Source organism: Mobula birostris, chromosome 5 (genome assembly GCF_030028105.1).
Source record: "Mobula birostris isolate sMobBir1 chromosome 5, sMobBir1.hap1, whole genome shotgun sequence".
NCBI classification, from domain to species: domain Eukaryota; kingdom Metazoa; phylum Chordata; class Chondrichthyes; order Myliobatiformes; family Myliobatidae; genus Mobula; species Mobula birostris.
The window spans coordinates 64,642,508-64,661,261 of record NC_092374.1 but is presented as its reverse complement, the minus strand read 5'-3'; the positions used below and the strand labels follow the sequence as shown (position 1 = coordinate 64,661,261).

The following is an 18,754-nucleotide window of genomic DNA, read 5'->3' as shown; positions in this document are numbered from 1 at the left end:
ATGATTTTATTTGCCTTAATAATGTCATTGCTTAGCCTTCTCTACTCCAGGACAAACAGTCCCAGCCTATCCTTCTAACTCAAGCCCTCTGGTCCTCTTAACATCCCCAAACATATCTCTTGTGCATTTTCTCTAAATTAATCACATCTTTCCTGTACTATGGTAAAGTACAGTGACCTGAATTACACACAATAGTCCAAATGCGGTTTCACCAACATCTTGTACATCTGTATCATGACGTCCCAACTCTTGTACATATGAGATTATGACCCATCCAATGTGCCATGTGTCTTCTTCACCACCCTGTCTACCTGTCTCACCACTTTCAGGGAACAATGTGCTTCTCTACCTAGGGTCTCTGTTCTACAACATTCTGCAGGCCCCTTCCATTCACAGTGTATGTTCTGCCTGGTTTAACTTCCAAAAATGTATCTCTGCAAATGTCTGAGTTGAATTTCTCATTCTCTCTCCATCACATCACCCATTATGGTGTCAGCTGCCAACTTACTAATCAGACAATCTACATTCTCTCACAAATCATTAATGGATATGACAAACAGGGGTCCCTACGGCACACCAGTCCTCACATGCTTCCAATCTGAAAACCAGCCCTTCAGTACCATCCCTCAAATTCTTCTGCCAAGCTATTTGAGATTCAGCTGGCTAGCTCACCTTCAGTCCCATGTGACCTAATCCTCCAGACCAGCTGACCATCTGGGACCTTGTCAAAGGCCTTGTTTGACATTCCAGTGCAGTACCACCAAAGGTGAAGCTAAACCAAGGCCCAATTTGCTTATTGTAGAAAATCTACATCCTGGGCAAAATTTACCCATTGACTAACAAAAAATATAAATATGGTCTGCAAGCTTGTGTCAGAATTTTAAAACTTGATTCATCAGGGGAGTCCAAGCATGATCCAGAACACTGGTGGACACTGAACTACCACAATGCTTTGGGGCAGGTTTGCCAAATGTCCCATAAGTTATGAGCATTTCCATTTCAGAAAAGGATATCATCCGTCCCTTAATATTTTAATAATTTTTCCTGTTGAACCAACAGAGTGATTGTGGGCAGGAAAACCACGTTTGGTTCTGCATGTTGAAAGTACAGCTAGTGCATTTACTTGCAATATGTTGAAAACCACAAAAAAATTGTGTATTCATTGATACTATCCTCAAGTCACTCAGTGTTGTCCCAGACCCAGGAAGACAATTTGGCACCCAGGGCCAAGTGTCTCTCTGAAACTGCTGCATGGTCCAGAACCAAGGGTCTGACTGGGCCTGGGACTAGAATCCAGAGACACTTGTAGCACACTGGACTCAAGACCAGAACCTCAAAGGGATTAGACAGGGCATGGAACCATAGGCCTAGACACTGCCTTGGTCCTGAATCTGACACCAGAGACAGGATAGATTAGGGTTGATGTCAGGGACTCAGCAAGGAGATACAGTACACAAGGTCCAGAGACAAATAACCCTGTGGGGTCTATTTGGATCTTTTGAACCAGAGTCTAGATGCAAGTCCATACACCCAGGGGTACCTAACTAGTGGGCACAATTCTGTCAAATAACACCAGTGTACAGTGTTTCAGGTGGATACTATGCTGTTATTGTATGACAGAAGTACATCAAGGGTGGGTACAGATCTCTCACTGGTACTAAATACAGCTTTAAGGAATGCAGAGGTAAGAATGCATGTAGGATATTTTGAATTACCTGTCTCAACTTCTTGAATGACATAGTAATGATTAAGTGTAGTTCAGGACACGTGTCCAGTCTGCTGACTGTGCGGAAGATGCAAACAGCAGTATTTTATTCTGAGTAGCTGACAGCATTTTTTTTGGATTCATTTCTCAATGTAATTGTACACAATTTATTTTAAAAAGTGGCTGGTTTCAACAAAACAAACCTCCTTATCTTCTATTTTACTACCATTTCAGATTGTCTGTAGTTAGTTTAACCCATTAATAATATGCTAAGATGAGATCATATGCAAATTTTTGGTCCACCTTATGGATTTTACTTGAAAACCCATCAATGTAATATTCATGGATCTATTGATAAGCTTGCCTCATGTAAACAATCCAATCATTTCCTTCTTGCTGCTCTTCCTCAATATTGCTCTGCTTCCATGAGTGTATGGTAACCAGAATTTTTAAAAATTATTATTCTAGATCATAAGGACAGGCAGATAAAGGAAACTCGCTGCGTGATTGAATTTGGAACATGTGTCACTTCTTGTTTTGATGTCTACAAGATCTCTGATGTTTAAATTCATAATGAGCAAATATGTCTGATATAATGTAACTTCTCTGAAATAGAATGACTTGTATATAATATTTGGTAATCATTATTGAAGTAAAATAATAGCATGTAACAGACAAATCTATGTTAGCATCAGAAGGCTGAATTAATAAAATGTTTCCTCAGAAATCTAACTCTCTAATTTGTATGGTGTCATAAAATATTTTACAGTTGGTTCACGTGTCCCAGTTGCAAAGTTTTAGTTTTGTTGAAATGCAAAAAAAGACCTTCCATGCTGTTCCCTCATCCACATTATGGTCATGGTTTTAGATAGTCTGGATTCTGCAAACATTTTAATATGTCCACGTGGACTGGAGGCACTGTTAAAACTGCTCCGAAACATTAGCGTAGCCCATCCAAATCTGTCAGCCCAATACCTACACTCATTTATCACTGGAAAGTCAACAGCAACAAAACCTTGACTACATTTCTATCTCCCAGCTGTAACACCCCCCCCCCCCATTCACAAACCTGAGTTTGCAAGTCAGTTGGGTCTTAAAGGAGTTTGATAGCAGTAACATTGAGTGTGTCCTATGTGAAGACTGTTTTTCACCCAATTAACATCTGCCATCATACTTAGGTTTGAGTTAAAATGAAGAATAAGACAGTCATTGTAAGTCTAAATCTATTGCTATTTATTATTGCCACATTTGTCATGATTATTCAGCAGTACAGAGACTAATTCTGTTGGAATTTCATTTTGCTTCCAGTAATTTGTAATAGCTTCTTATAACTCTATGCACATTTCTGTAGCCCCACAACGAACAAAAGGTTGCAACTCCTGACTGGTAGATTGCAAGGCTACTCATTTTAAAGTATAGTAGTGAGTGAACACACAATAGATTTAATAATCAATTGTTCAGAATGTCTGGTCACAGATTACATCTGAAACTGTGTTAATAAACTTGGACAATAATTTAAACAACAGCAGCGTTTTCAAGTTCCAAATGTTAATGTTCCATGTCAATCCCTGCATTTCTCATTCCTCCTCAGGTCTGTAATTATCTCCAACCCACCAATTCTGCTTTTGTGCATAATTTCATTACTCTACTACCCAAAACCAAATCTGACCTCTAAACTCTACAAAACTTAGAGGGTACGATGCTTTTTTAAAAAAAAAAACAAATTCTTGTCATCCCCTTTTGTGGTTCACTGTCAAATTTTATCTGATAAACACCCTGTGAAGCATCTTGCTATGTTTTGTTTTACCAGGTAACAGTATTGTTAGCACTCTGCTCAGACTTTGAGCATGACTGCCAGAAATTGGACTGCTTCCATCATGGTTGCATTTAATGGTAATGGTGAAATAGATCTCCTATAAACAAAAATGTAAAGTTGACCAAACTATTGGGGTGCTTTACAAACTGAAACTAGTTCTAAAACAGGACCTGTGCAATTCCTGATGGAATCTCACAAAATTCTGCATCTCCCTTGACACCTTGTTATGCAGCAACTGGAAGGCAACAGCCCTGACAGATGTACACTCCCTATGGCACCTACACAGTGCCAGTATACAGTGTAGGATGGACTGCAGGAAGAGAGTTACAAAATGTACCCATAAATGACCACTCTAGTCAATGAGATACATGCCAGTAAGAAAGCCAAGTGTTGGGGTGTGTCAGGTGGGAAGGTGGTTCTAGTTTAGCAATGAGAATCCCCAGTGTAGCAATGCTGAAAGACATTCTATGTACTCTCAAGATGTGTCAAGCTGAGCCATGCAACTCTATAACAATGCAGTGGAAATCCCACAGAAAATGCTTGTTTTGCAGAGGTTTGAGTTATTAAGTGAGGTGCCTCTCATCAAGAAATAAGAGATGTTGTAGAATTGGAAACAAGGTCATTACTTAATGAATTATACTGGATGCAATGGACCTGTAGAGCTAGATGTGAGGGGATATATTTGTCACCTGGCTTCTCCAGGCTGATTGCTATATCGCCTAGACATTATCACAGCATTGTAATCTGGAAAGAGTTACCTGGTTTGCAATGGGGAATTTCAATTTTTCAATAAAATACAGGTTGACTACTCTTATCCAAAATGTTTGGGCCAGAAGTGTTTTGGAATATATAATGAGATAGCTTGGGCTCATCATTCCAGCTCTGGCTCTGAATTTATGTGCTACTGCTAAGCAGCCTTTGTTCATCACACATCTGTATTTAACAGTAAAAATTATACATACCATTAATATAATGAAAATATAATGTGTGCAGGGTAACAAAAGCAGCACAACGGCATCGGGAGAATACCTGAATCAGCTGTTGAGCGACAACAAACAACTGCAGGCTTTTAGTCTCCACCTACGATGCTGTGTTTTCATTAAAAGGTTAAAGTTCACTATATGTGTACTTTACTTTTCCCCGAGTTTTTAATGTAAAGTATAGCATTGTAGACTTGTTCTGGTGTTATATTTTTTTTATCAGTGACAATCTTCACAAACCTATCAATGAATTTCTCTACTGCTTCTTGATCATCAGACATTTCATCCTTAAAATTATTAAAAATTTAATGCCATGCCTTTAATTAAATTTATGCAACCAGCCGCTGAACATTCACAATTACCTTCAATTTTTAGTTTGTCATTGTAGATCTGATTGTTTCATGATCAGTATACCGTTAAGCAGCATATGCTGACTCCAACATTGACAAATCCACTCTTTCAATACACAGCTGAGACCTTCAGTTTTCACTTTATGCATTGTTTTTCTATTCTTCATTAACTTCTTTTCCTAACATGTGGGGTCATGTCTCAGAACCATCTGTGCTGCGCAGAGAACTACACATCACCAGGGAATCTCAACAGCCTCTTTGAGGAAGTTTCCATTTGTGACATCATGTCAGCACTCGAAAAATATTCAGATTGTGGAAGTTTTTGAATTTTAGAACTTCAGATAAGGGGTACTCAACCTGTATAAATTCCCTTGCATGACAAGTTTTCTTCAAGGAGCTCCTTTTATTCCACACTGCCAGCATCAGCCTCCTTCACTTAGCTGCCAGGTTAAGCTATGGATACTGAGCAGGGCCATGTCCTTAGAAATCTTCCTCTTCCTCAGGCTCTAGATCTTCATGCTGCTCTTCCCAGGGCACTGGCTGCCAGCTTACCTTGTACAGTAAATTGCACACAATGAGAAGGGCTCCTCCTGGGCAGACTTGCGGTGTTTTCCATTCTGAATCTAGTACCTCTGCACTATTTGTTTTATCTATAATTCAGCTATTGTAACTGGAGAATTCACCAGTTTGAGAAGCCGTGAATGGAGGACAGTAATTGAATGATGACACTCTTTGAGGAAATTCTTCTTGTAGTTCACTATGAGGGAACAGGAACCTTTTACTGCTGATGAAAATGTCTAGAATATTCAGACATGCATGAGCAAGTAGGTACAGTCAATGCCTGTCTTATCTCATGGCGGATCCTAGTGCCCAAAATGTCACCTGTTCTTCAGTGAAATTATTCCTCCACAAATAGTGCCTGGATTGATCTCTCATGCAGGGGTAAGCAGCACATTGAGAGATATGACAGAGAGCTGAAGCTGCTTGGAAATGCCCTGTGGCAAGGAAGTTTTAAATTAATGTGGCCTTATTTTCTGTGCAAAGAGCAGTCCTAACACAGGAGCATGACGAAAGGACAAAATATCACATAAACAGGTGTTGGCAGCCTTAGTATACCTGAACTTGTGAATCCATGTTTCATCAGGTGGTGGTTCTGAAGAACGTCTGGGAAAAGTCTCTTCACATTGAGCACATCTTTGATTCCTGTGCCAAGATACCCAAATTAATGTGAGCGGGTGCTGCCAGCAGCCTCCATGCTGAGTTTCACTCGACTGCATGAGGATCTCATCAGCCTAATGTTGAAAAAACTGCCAGCACACTGTGGACTGCATGAACTTATGAAGGTTCTTAGTTAAGTCTCTCACTGTAGCACAGTCTCCCTTTAAACATACAATGTAGCAAATGGAACAACATGCTCCAAGTTCAGCTGAGTATTTTCACACATGAACAAATCTTGTTCCTTGCTGCTGTTCTTTCCATTTCTTATAAATGGTCAAATCAACTCTCTCATAATTGAAGTACAAGAATACAATTAAACAAGAAATGAATGTCATTCATTACCATTGGTGACATTAAATTTAACTGTATCAGCTTATACCAAGCTGACACAAGGTAGAAGGGTTTGCTCTGGTTAGAAGAGAGTTGGTGCTTTTCCTCTATTTCCCCATTAACAGATTGGATGATGGATAGAGGGCGCAAGTACATGGGGATACCTTGCCTCTCAAGGATTGGTTGGTCATTTGTCATTCATACTTACATACTCATGACATTGTCCGGCTAATGGAAGTTCCTGTTCAATGTTGGCAACTCCCACCAATCTACAGGAAAATCTGTTTCTTTCAACCTTTTATGTGCACTTTTTCAGTTTTGTTTTCCTGATTGAGGTTTTTCTAAGGTTCTCATGAGTGATTATGATTAGAATAAATGTTTTGGAAATGCACAAGTATAATGATCAAAATTTATAAATGACAAATTTAACAAGATCAGGACATCCTTGGGAGCTTTTAAAATTTAGTCACTGTTGCAAACTGAGAAGTGGAAGTTATACAGCAATGCAGTTGTGGATATGGAAACCCAAGATTGTTCTTATACATGACAGTCAAACCAGTCAGGCCTTTCACAATACAGGGATATTTACTGTTAAGTGGGTTCATCAACAAGACCCCTGATTTCAGATAGGTGGGGAAGAGCTGGTGCAGAGACAAGGAGGAGGAAGGATCATAGTGTCGTCATGACAGAAAGCAACTGTAGAATTCATCATAAGTGCATTGGCTCTCCAAAAGAATCATCCAGTTGGAACTACTTCCTGCTCTCTTTGCCCTTTTAGGCAGTACTTTTCTAAAAAGAACTGCAGGCCTCAAATAGATTTTTCTTTTGTTTTTCATTGCCAATCATTTTTAAACAATTACCAACATTTCTATGAGGTAAAATACTCCCTCCTCAGTTATGCTGTCAAAAATTCTCATTCTTTTCTTTAAGGAGAAGGAACTCAGTCTCACCACCCACATACACACAATACTTACATACTATATACAATACCATTCTAGGATATTTCTGCATTCCTGCTGGGGTCTTTTCCAAAGTCCATGATTGGACAACATACTCTCAAGTGTGCACATTAGACTAGCCCAAAAATCTCAGAGGCTGCCTTGGGGCAGTCCTGAACAGGTGCTACACTGTCAGGAGTACTATCTTTTGGAAGAAGCTTTTTAAATGAAGCCCCAAACAGCCCTCAAGTGGATGAGACTATTTCCTTTAGCAGAATGGTTGCAGCTTATCCTGAATAACAAGAGTAACTGCACTTCAAAAGTACTTCATTGGCTCTAGAGCATTTTGCACTGACAGAAGGCACTTTATAAATGGGAGCCTTACAGTTTTTCTATAATCTTTATCCAGATGACCTGTAGCAAGTCTTTCTGAAGCTTAATTATACTAAAGGACACAAAAGATGTACAAAATGGTTACTGCGACAAACTCAAAATTGCTATTCCATTTTAAAAGGATGATAAAGTAGAATTAAATTTATAAATAAAAAAGTTAAAATATATAAAGTCTCCCTTTTATAAAAGAGACAACTCAGGGACAAGTTGGGCTTTGAATGTGGTTTTTTTGAGCAACACATCTTCAGCAATATCATAAGTCCTCGGCTCACAAGACACTAATCTGGCAGAGGAACTGGGAAAATCAATCATGGGTATATGAGTTCCACGGCAGAAAACGAAACAGCGTTTCTTTCCAAGTAAGAAATACAGCAAGGAGTTGTGACTAGGCTGAAAATAATTAGCAAACAGATCACACCTATTCAAGAGTATGTGTAGTGGTGTTCAGCAACACTGGATTTCCCAACCGTATAGCTGAAAGCTTATGATACTGAGATTCCCCACTGTTATACAAAATATAATGCTGCAGGTTGAACAAGAGTCAGGAAAACTTCAATTACATGCTCTAAGAAGTAGAACCTATTTAACATCTCTGAAAAAGGAGGAAATATTTTCATAATCAAGAATTCCTCATGGTCTACAGAAACAGTGCATCACAATGAAAGTACAAAGAAACAATCACAGTAATCTGAGTAACACACAGCAAACAAATCTTTTAACAGTCTAATTGCCTCTTAATTATAGCATCACAAAATGATACTACACAGGAGAATGCTATTGGATTAATGTTACTGAGTCTTTTAATGATCAGTTCAATTAATGTTTCTACACTGCCTTTTTAGCATATCACTGTAGTTTTCTTTGGTGTGTGAGCAATTTTTTTATTATTAAATCTGCTTTCACCATCTTCCCCACACTATTACTCACTGCATGATTGTTTCCCCTCACATCACCTCTAGTGCTTTGAGCAATTGCCTTGTATCCAGATTCCACGGTGGAGAAAATCACTCCAATGCAGCATCCTCTTTACTCTGCGCACCCCCCACCCCCACCCCACTGTCGTACACTGTCCCAAGAGCAGTCTATAGCACCTGTGCTTGTACTACTTAACTGTTCTCATTCATCCAATACCATTCTGCTGTCTCTGCACATGCACCTTCTCCAAGGTCATAATAACCTTTTTAAAGACCAGTGCAGAGCTGGCCATGATGTCAGGCTCCAGCTAAAATCAGTGCTCAGGACAACTCCCCTGCTTTTGTATTCTATTCTGGAGGCCAAAGGTCCCAGGTCCCTTTTCAAGAACTTTGCAATTTGTCTCATCTTCAGAGACCTGTACACTGGCATCCTTCTGCTTCTCCATTAGTCTCTGTTCCTGCTTGTTGAAAACTTTTAATGAGATCCAGCTCAGGTACCTTACATTGATATTTTTATAAGCATACACTTGGTTCCCATGTGGTCTGTAAACTCTGGCCATTTCCTTCCCCTTCACTCATTCACTGGTGTTCTTTATTCTATTACATGGAGACAGCACATCAGGCAAGTGCAAAAACACCCATCCGTCCCTTCTTACGATTGCCTTGATCACAGCATTTCTACAATGTTATGTATTTTCAGCTCTGTCCCCACTATTCCTACCGATGTATTCCACCCCTGCAGTGCTCCAGTATGTACTCTCCTGAGGTGATGTGGATTTTCAGCATTGAAAGTGCCACACGACTGGGAAGCCCTGTATCTCTTCCTTTTCATTGTGTAACTTCTCACTCACTTCACCTTTGAATCTTGTGGTTGTTGTGTCACCGGCCCCTGTAATATGAATTTCTCAACCTTATACATTCCCTCCCATCCAGCACAATCCTGGAGCTCTCACTCAAAAGATTGAAGGGGAGGGGTTTCATCTACCTCATCACTGTGGTTAAAATCCATTTATTAAAACATCAGCTTGAACTTCTATAATACTCTTAAATTAATAATTGCAAGGTGCTTCACAGAGCATTAACAAATAAGATTTTGACACAGTAAACACTGAGAAATAGGACAGATGACTTAGATCTGGACCACCGAGACAGGTTTTATGAAGCATATTGCAGGGGTGAGAAGTAGAAAGCATTTTGAAGCTTTCAATTTTGATAAATTCTAGTGTTTGAAGGCAAGCAATGAAAGCATGACCACCAAGGATGGATTAATGAAAATTGTGACTTTGTAAGCAGTCAGACTCAAGGGAGGACAGATACCTTGGGTGCTGTGGGACTCAAGAATGTTAGAGATACGGAGGGTGGCAGGCAGGGAACAGCCACGGAGAAATTCAACTATAGAAGTGATTGCTGGAATTAGAGCCAAGGCAGTAAAGAAAGAAAGGAGTAATGGATGAAGGGGACCCACCATTGAGCACATCTACATAGAAAATCGTTGCAGGAAAACAGCATCCATCATCTGGGATACCCACCACCCAGGATATGCTCTCTTCTCATTGCTGCCAGCAGGAAGAAATTACAGGAGCCTCAGACCTTACACTACCAGGTTCAGGAACAGTTATTACCCCTCAGCCATCAAGCTCCTGAACCAAAAGGGCTAACCTTACTCAACTTCAATTGTCCCTTCACTGGAATGTTCCCACAACCTATGGATTCACTTTCTAGCAGGCTTCATCTCATATTCTCGATATTTATTGCTTATTTTTGTTATTTATTATTTTTGTATTTGTACAGTTTGCTGTCTTTTGCACACTGACTGGACATCTAGTATTTACCATCTTTCATTCATTCTATTATGGATTTATTAAGTATGCCCACAAGAAAATTAATCTCAGGGTTGCATAAGGCGACATATATGCACTTTGATAATAAATTTACTTTGAACTTAGCACTATCTTTCCCTTCAGCACTACACATTTAATCACAGCAGACTCTGATCATTGTTCTTTCAGTCTTTCAAAAGGAGAACAGGTATGGGGATAGGGGTGTCATTGGCAAGTTCAGTATTAATTGCCCTAGCCCACACCCAGCTTCCAGAACTGCTTCAGTCCTGCAGGTGAAATCCCTCCCTGTGTGGGGTTCAAGCTCATAGACCCAGTAACAGCGAGAAAATGGTGATATAAGGAGGGTGTTCCCACTCCCTGCTGTCTTCCCTTCATGATAGGTATTGAAGGTTTGGGAAGAGGTCCTGTCAGGGCAACTGAGATGAGTAACTGCAGTGAATTTTATGGCTGATATACACATATAGCCATGGTGAAACAGCATTGAAGGGAGAATAAAGATGGCGATGGGCTGCCAATAAAATAGGATACTGTCCTGAATGGCATTAAGCTTCAAGTGTTGGTAGACCTGCACTCATCCAGGTAAGCAGCGATTATTTCATCACTCTCCTGACTATACCTGGTCAATGATGGAAAGGCTTTAATTAACCAGCACCACAGGATATTCAGCTTTTCATGTGCTCTGGATGCGTGGCATGTCCATTCAAGTTCGCCAGCTCTCATAAAACCAGATCTCTTCAGACACACACTTGTTACAGTCAACATTATTAGCACTCAGTCAGATACCCAGTTAACTCTTACTGACTTGCAGTTTTTTGTTCTAAAAACATAAAGACATCAGTTGGATTTAAAAACAAAACACTCCACTACTCACTACTACTTACCAGGGAATTCCCATTCTCACCAAATTCCCCACAGCAATAGTTTGCAGTTTTGTTTTATTTTACAGAAGTTATGTGACAGTAGCCTTTTAGAAAAAACAAACCTGCAATGAAAATGTTGCAACAAAAAGATTATGAAAGATTAAATAACTATTACCTATTTCAAAATAAATTCACATTGTGTTTCATTTTCTATCTGCTAGCCTGATCATTATTTTCCGCCCTCCATTATTTAGAAGATCTATGGTTATAACAACTCTTTTGGTCCACAGCTACAGACTTTTCTCAGCTGTCAGAAGAAAGGAACTTTCCCGGCTTGAGGAGAGATGCCTGAGTGAAGGACACAAACGTGAAGCTCTCGCTTTGCTCAAGCCTTACTTTCTTTGCCAGTTTTGGGACCACTGCCCTGAGAGAGCGGAGGCCCATTCTCTGCTCCTCAAACCAGACGCTGTCCAGCTGGGAGAAATCCTTCCTGGCCACAAGGTAAAAGGGAGATTTGGGATCCCGCTGGCTTGGAGGCCGGTGGGTGTACATGTATTTATACAGCAGGCAGTATGGACATCTCTTGAGTCCTTCCGAGTGCTCGTGGTAGACTTGCCCAAAGCAGAGCTTGTTGCTGCAGAGTTTGCTCTCTCTTTTGACCATGTCAGTCCGTGCAAAGAAGGGCCTATTCTCTGCATCCTTCAACAGCTCGATATCCCCATACATGAGGTCCACGTGCTCCTGCAAGGTTCTCATGTTAAAGTACTGGCTGTTGAACTTTACCACCACGCTGAGCAAAGCCACCGGGTTGGTGTCACCTAGGTAACCAGCATGCCACATCTCCTCCTCATCTTGTCCAGTGAAGTAGATGATGTTTCGGGACCGTGAGCCAGACATGCCTGCTTTGTTCAGCATCCTCAGTTTGTCCTTCAGTTTCTGGGTGGAGGACTTGAAGCTGGCATCACCTATGGAGAAGCCCACATTGGCATTTTTCAGCACCCGATCCAGGCCCCTTCGGATTGCATGAAGGGAGGTGGCCAGAAAATCAGAGCCATCAGTCTTTTTCACTGTCACATAGAAGTCCTCCAGCAACTCGTTGAGCTTCACAGGTGGAATCTTTAAAAGGAGAGAAATTAGCAAGTAATTGAAGTTGCAAGGCTCCTTTAGCTTATTTCCCACTATATGCACTTCCTTTTCACCAATGCCAACCACCCTACATGAGATTTGCCCTCACTTTAAATGTGAGCTGTGACAGCCAGTAGGATGTTTGAGCCTGGAAAAAAAAACTTGATCCAGACTCTGCCTATGCATGCCTGAAGGATTACCAATCAGGAACACATGATGATCCCCTTTCCTACTCCAACTACCCCCATTCACCAGAGATAATTCCACCACCAACTCCACTCAGAACAGGAACCAGGCCTGGGACCCACCATTCAGTACTAGGGACAGCCATGCTTTGTGCATTCTTTAGCACAACCCTCTGACTTTGGACACTGTTACCCACTCTTCCTCCCTGCTCATGCAGCGTTTCCAAGACTTTCTTACTGCACTATTAACAGATCTGCACACATGTTATCAATGAATATTAAACATTTTATCTTCAGATGCATTTAAGACAGAGCTAAATAGTTACTTGATAAAAGTCGATGAAATGTTACTGTGAGCAAATAGGGATGTGGAGACTGGGTCACAATCATAATCTTAACAAATGATGAAGCAGACTTGAGCATCGAAGTGTCCTACTTCTGATTTTGATCCGCGTATATAAACGAAAGGGGAAGTGATAGTGGAAAACAAACTTTATAAAGATTATATCAAGATGTCAAACTTCCAGGAATGTCATGGAGTCTCTGGGAATTCAACACTGAATTGCTCAAATAATCTGGTGAGTAATTCCACAAAAAAATCATGTAAAGCTTAAAAAGGAAAGTACTACAGATGCTGGAAACATGAAATAAACATATAACACGCTGGAAACACTCAGCAAGTTGAATAGAACCAATAGAGAAAGAAACAGAGTTAATGTTGCAGGTTGTGACCTTTCATCGGAATTCAGAAGAATTTTAAAAGCAGAGAATGCAGAAAGGGATGTCTGATGGAGACCAGGAATAACTGAATGGCAAAAGCGGTGGTAGTGCTAGCCAAGAGAGATTGGTAAAGAATGAACGAAGGAGGTATAAGTAGGCAGAGATTAATTAAATCTGTTTGAAAATTCAAAATAATGTAAATCTGAAATATTTATAGATTTTTACTCCCTTTTACTTTTGAAGACCTTCATTAAAATGTTGAAGACGGGGAGAAAGATGGTTAAAGAGGGGAGCACATTGTTGGTAATCCTTGCTGCCAAATCAAGTAGTAGGTCCCCACATGAAGATACATTACAAACTTAGACTCCTGGACTTGTAACATTAATTCATTTTACCCAAAAGCTTAATAGAATATACAAGTCATGGAATTTATGTATTTAGTGCATACTGCAGCCTTGGTTCAAAGTGGTTAAGTATGTTTAGAATGGTGAATGGAGAATGGAGTTTTGATTAGGGTCTAGTTAGAGCTATGCTGATCAAGACAAATGCAATATATTTCATTACACTCTGGACGTTGGCCCACACCAGTGTTTATGCTCCACGTGAGTCGTCACACATACACCACACCTTTCTACTCCTTTCTTCCTTATATTTCACCTAGCTTCACCCTAAATGCCTCTCTGCTACTCACCTCAACTTCTCCCCATTGGGGCGAGTTACACATTCTCATCCATTTAAGGCATTTAAAACCAAACAAACAGTGGCTGAATGTTTCTTTCTAAACATTCTATTTTTGACAAAAACTAAGTAGAACTTCTGAAGCATGTGTTTGCAATGCCTGTCAAATACATTTCACCTGGACAATGATAGTACTGATGGTCTTAAAGTCAGAAGTTGGCAGCAACAGCTTTGATCAATTGAAAATAGGGAGAATGGGAGATTTAAAACCACAGTTACACACATACTGCCAGAGATTCACAGAATGGGGAAGTGCAAAAGGAGGCTTCTGTACCTGAGTTCGCTCTGGAGGAGGAATCCAGTTTGGTTCCCAAACTATAAAATCACACCCACTTCCAATATTTAACAGAATGTTACCTATTGTCTTAATAAAAAATCCTTAATGCTCATCCCAAGTAAAACTTCTCATTTCAGGAGAGTGACCCATACATGCACTGTTCTCTGATTCTGCCTGCCTTGCACTGTCTTATATGAATGTACCGTTTCTAAAGGATATCTGTATTGTGGTGAAGAAGTTTCCTGCATTTACTCAAGATGAAAAATCCATCCTGCTCCTTGATAAGAGGAGTCATGGGGTCCCTGAACTGCAGCTCGAACCAATGTGCCAAACCTCTCATTTCAATTAACTGGTCAATTGCATTAAGCCATCTTTTCACCATCATACTCCTCAATCTTTCCTCTCTCCAGAAACACTTTTAATTGCTATATAATCTTACTTTAAGTTGAAACTCGAAAACAGACAAAAGGAAAACATGCTGACTGGAGGTTCATGTGCAGTTGGACAGATAGGTCTGTAACAGTAACAGCAATATTCAAATGACTCACCTTGGTAATGTCCATGTATTGTTTCAGCTCCCGTGTCACACACCAGTATCGCCATACATTCAGAGAATACAGGGTCGCCTTCGTAGTGTTGGCACTGACAGCGCTTGTACAGAGCTCCTTCAATTCACCATCAAACGTCGGAAACCTGTTGAGTTTTCCTGAAAGGGCTATATAAAACAAAAACACAACCCAGAGGTGACGGCCAAGGTTAATTTCTGGGGACTTCTGCAAGATTGTGCAGTCAAACAAGGAAAAACTAGCATTACTGTATTCATTCTAGTTTTAATGAGGACAAAAATATGGTGGTTCACTAGAATTAATATACTGATATAATGAACTGGTTATTTCACAGCTCACATTATGCATCATCCAGAAACAAACACCTGGATTACTGTAAAAGTATTAAGATTTTTAGAAATCTCAATGCAGCACCACAAAGAAATCACTGTTTTATATGTATAATAAAACCACCATAGCACACTCAAAGCCCAGGGCAGTCAGAGAGCTCATTCAAACCAATTGTACTATAGTTTGTGGGGACCAAATGGATAGAGTGCTCAGCAGCTGTACAAAATGGACCAGCAGCTAAAGAACATTACAGAAAGGAAGAACAAGGAAGACCGAAAACAAATTGGAGCAAGGGCAGGCCACATCTCCATCGAGCCTCTCTGCCATTCAAGGTGATAATGGTGATCTACTCTGTCTCCTCTCCTATGTGAATTACACACAGCCTTCAATTAAATGATGTTCAATAACTTTCCAGCCTCCACAAGCTTCTGGAGTCAAGGATTCTAGAGATCCCACCATCCTCCTTTAAAATGCTCACCCCTTTGCCTTGTAACTACATCCTCGTTTGAGGTTCTCCTGCAACATCTATCCTGTCACGACACGTTTGAATCACAGATTTCATTAAGATCACCCCTCATCTCCTAAACTCCAAAGAATGCAGGAATAACATTTTAGCTATTTGTGACTTATTCCTTTCATTCCAGGAATAAGTCTCGTGAACATCTTCAGAACTACATTTGACCCCAGTGTGCCTTTTTAAAAAATAATGAAACCAAAACAGTGCACAGTACTCTAGATATAGCTTCACCAACATCTTGTATAACTGTTGCCTTATTTCTAAACTCAAACCCACTAGCAATAAATGCCAATATATCACCTTATCATTTGCTACACCCACTTGTTAACTCTTTATGTTTCATGTATAAAAATAACTGTTCTTCACTTATTTACAACTACTCTCAATTTCAATCAGTCTTCCTTTAGGTTCCTCCCACTGAAGTGACCTTACAGTTTCCTACATTAAATTAGCTACACTTGCTAAGCTTTTGCTAACTCATTCAACCCATCAACATCCAGATACAGATTCCAAATTTCCTAGCATATCAAATAAACTCTTCTTGGGCTTCCAGCCAGGTACAGGTTTGGGTTACCTGGAGAAATTGGCAGTAGCAGAACACTGCATTCGCAATGGCCATAGGATTGATTTCGACGGCACAAAACTACTGTGTTGTGCAATGGCATCTGGGACAGCCTGGTGAAGGAAGCCATTGAAATAAAACTAGAGGAAAAGAATTTTCAGCAAAAGTGAAGTCCTCGCTCCAAGTACGAACTGGAATTCAATTGTAAAAACACAGCAGAAACCGGACTGAATGAGGACTAACTAATCAGGAGGGACAGACGATGGGGGTGTATATACCTCCAGACGAGAGGTGCCCAGGCATCATCTCTGATGAAGATGGCAGAGTTTGTCATCATAATGTTGGTTAAAATCAATATTTGTACCCAGCTGGAAACACGAGAAATTTATTTGTCAATAATGCCGGGAAAGCACTAGACCCTTTTTGTCCTGGTATGTGTTTCCACTATGTCATGTCACAATAAATATGGATACCTTATGCTCTAACCTCTCCTCCAAGTCATTAATATAGACAGTAAATAACTAAGGATTGACAGGCTCTAAGGACAGCACTGTTCATTTCTTTCCAGTTTGAAAGACCCGTTTATTCCAACTCTATCTACTATGTGAAAATTTGTCTTCAGCCTATGTTCACACTCCTCCCTGTTACCATGACTTCTCATCTTGTGCATTAGCACTTATTGTGGCACATTATCAAACACCTTCAGGAAATCCAAATACACTACACATAGAAGTTGCCCTCTATTGCCTCTGCTCCATACGTCCTCAAAGAGCTCCAGCAAGCTTGCCATACATGATTTCCCTTTCATAAAGCCATGTTGAATTGATTTGATTGCATTAAACTTTTGTAGATGACTTGTTTATAGACCCAAGCATTTTCTCAACAACAGACATTACACTAACTGGCCTAAAATGTCTTGCTTTTTGTCTCTCTTCCTACCTGTGGTCTTCCAAACCAATTGTACCCTTCTGAAATGTAACAGAGTTGAATCTGATGTCTCTGCTGCCACTTCCTTTCAAACCATTGGATGTTAGGTATTGTCCTAGCAACTTAGTTGGTTTATCTTTCTCATCGACACCCTCTCTCTGAATGTGATACATTTCTGCATTGTTTTATGAAATAGTTGCTTAATTTTCTGCCACAGCTCATCCACTTCTTTATTCTTTTTTTCCCAGTCCAATTCCCACATACCTTTGAAACTGTCTTTTTAAGTTCTGGTTTTGCCCTCAAATTATAACCAGAATTCCACCATGGTACAATCATTGTTCCCTAGCAATATGATCTCCTATTAACACTGCCTCAATAACCTTGATCAAATCTACAATAGCCTATGCACTTTGCGCTCTGAAGTCCAGCGCTGATGCCACTACACCACCAGCCGGACATTGCTTTAAGAAATAATCCCTAATGATTTCACTAATTCCTCTTCCATAAGGCCCATGCCAGTTTGATTAATCCAATCAATTTGCAGATTAAAACCTCCACGGATAGTTGTAGTTCTCCTCTTTCATACATTCAACAATCATTTAGGCTTTTATCCTCCATGAGGCAACACTATAAGGGCATATAGATAACTCACAACCATATCTCTTCATTATTCCTTATTCCCATCTAACTGGATTTGTGATCTAATGCACCTAATATTATTAATCACAACAGTACTGATTGTTTCCTTGATTAGCAATGCTATTAATCTTTTCCCTTTTTGTCTTTTCTTCCAGAATATCAAATTATCCTGGAATACTGTGCTCCCAGTAATTAATCACTCTGATCACTTCTCTGAAACTGCTGCCAAATCAGTCACTTATTTCTAACTAGTTATGAATGCTTTGCACATTCAGTTAAAGAGTTTTAAGTTTTGACTTTATTTAAAGACAAGAAAATCAGTACGAACAGAAAAGTTGTTTCTCCCTATTTTATGCTCAAAACAAACTTCACCTTAAGATAGTTCTAAAAGATTGAAATTTTTTGGCAGGCATGAAGATATGGAGCTGAACTGCCTCCTTAGTTCGCTAAATTTCTGTGATTCAACACTTAAGCAGCTAAGTTTCTGGTCCCTTCATTTTTCTGCACACAGATCACAAGAAAATCTCAGTTAATCTAGTTTGATAACTGATTGTTAATTTTGTTATATTGGCAACTGCAGCTCAAAGTTTTTAATGCTCAGGAACACTGCAAACAGGACACAACAACAATCTGCAGATAGGCACAATTTCATTACTTCATAGAACTTGACAATCAATGTTTGAGGGCATTGATAGTATTCTTGATTCAGATTCCATTAGCGGGTTCAAATCGCTTGGTAAGAACTTCAAAACAAACTGTAGACCGCATTTTTGAACATTCCTATGAGGGTGTTGCACTTCTCAAGGCGCTGCCTTTGCAGGAA

The 18,754-nt window shown here is 39.9% G+C and overlaps 1 protein-coding gene across 2 annotated transcripts in view; it reads right to left on the bottom strand.

Annotated features, from left to right (window-relative positions):
- Nucleotides 1-18,754, bottom strand: part of LOC140197757 (uncharacterized protein KIAA1958) — a 169,653-nt gene that overhangs the window by 45,133 nt on the left and 105,766 nt on the right. Inside the window, exons 3-4 of one of the 2 annotated variants that reach the window (XM_072258182.1) lie at nucleotides 14,939-15,105; nucleotides 11,742-12,461 (exon numbers count right to left, since the gene is read on the bottom strand). In XM_072258182.1, the coding sequence (XP_072114283.1) occupies nucleotides 11,742-12,461; nucleotides 14,939-15,105 (887 nt within the window). Of the gene's footprint in view, nucleotides 1-2,914; nucleotides 12,462-14,938; nucleotides 15,106-18,754 lie in introns of those variants that run through there. The other variant, XM_072258181.1, reaches the window with a different exon arrangement.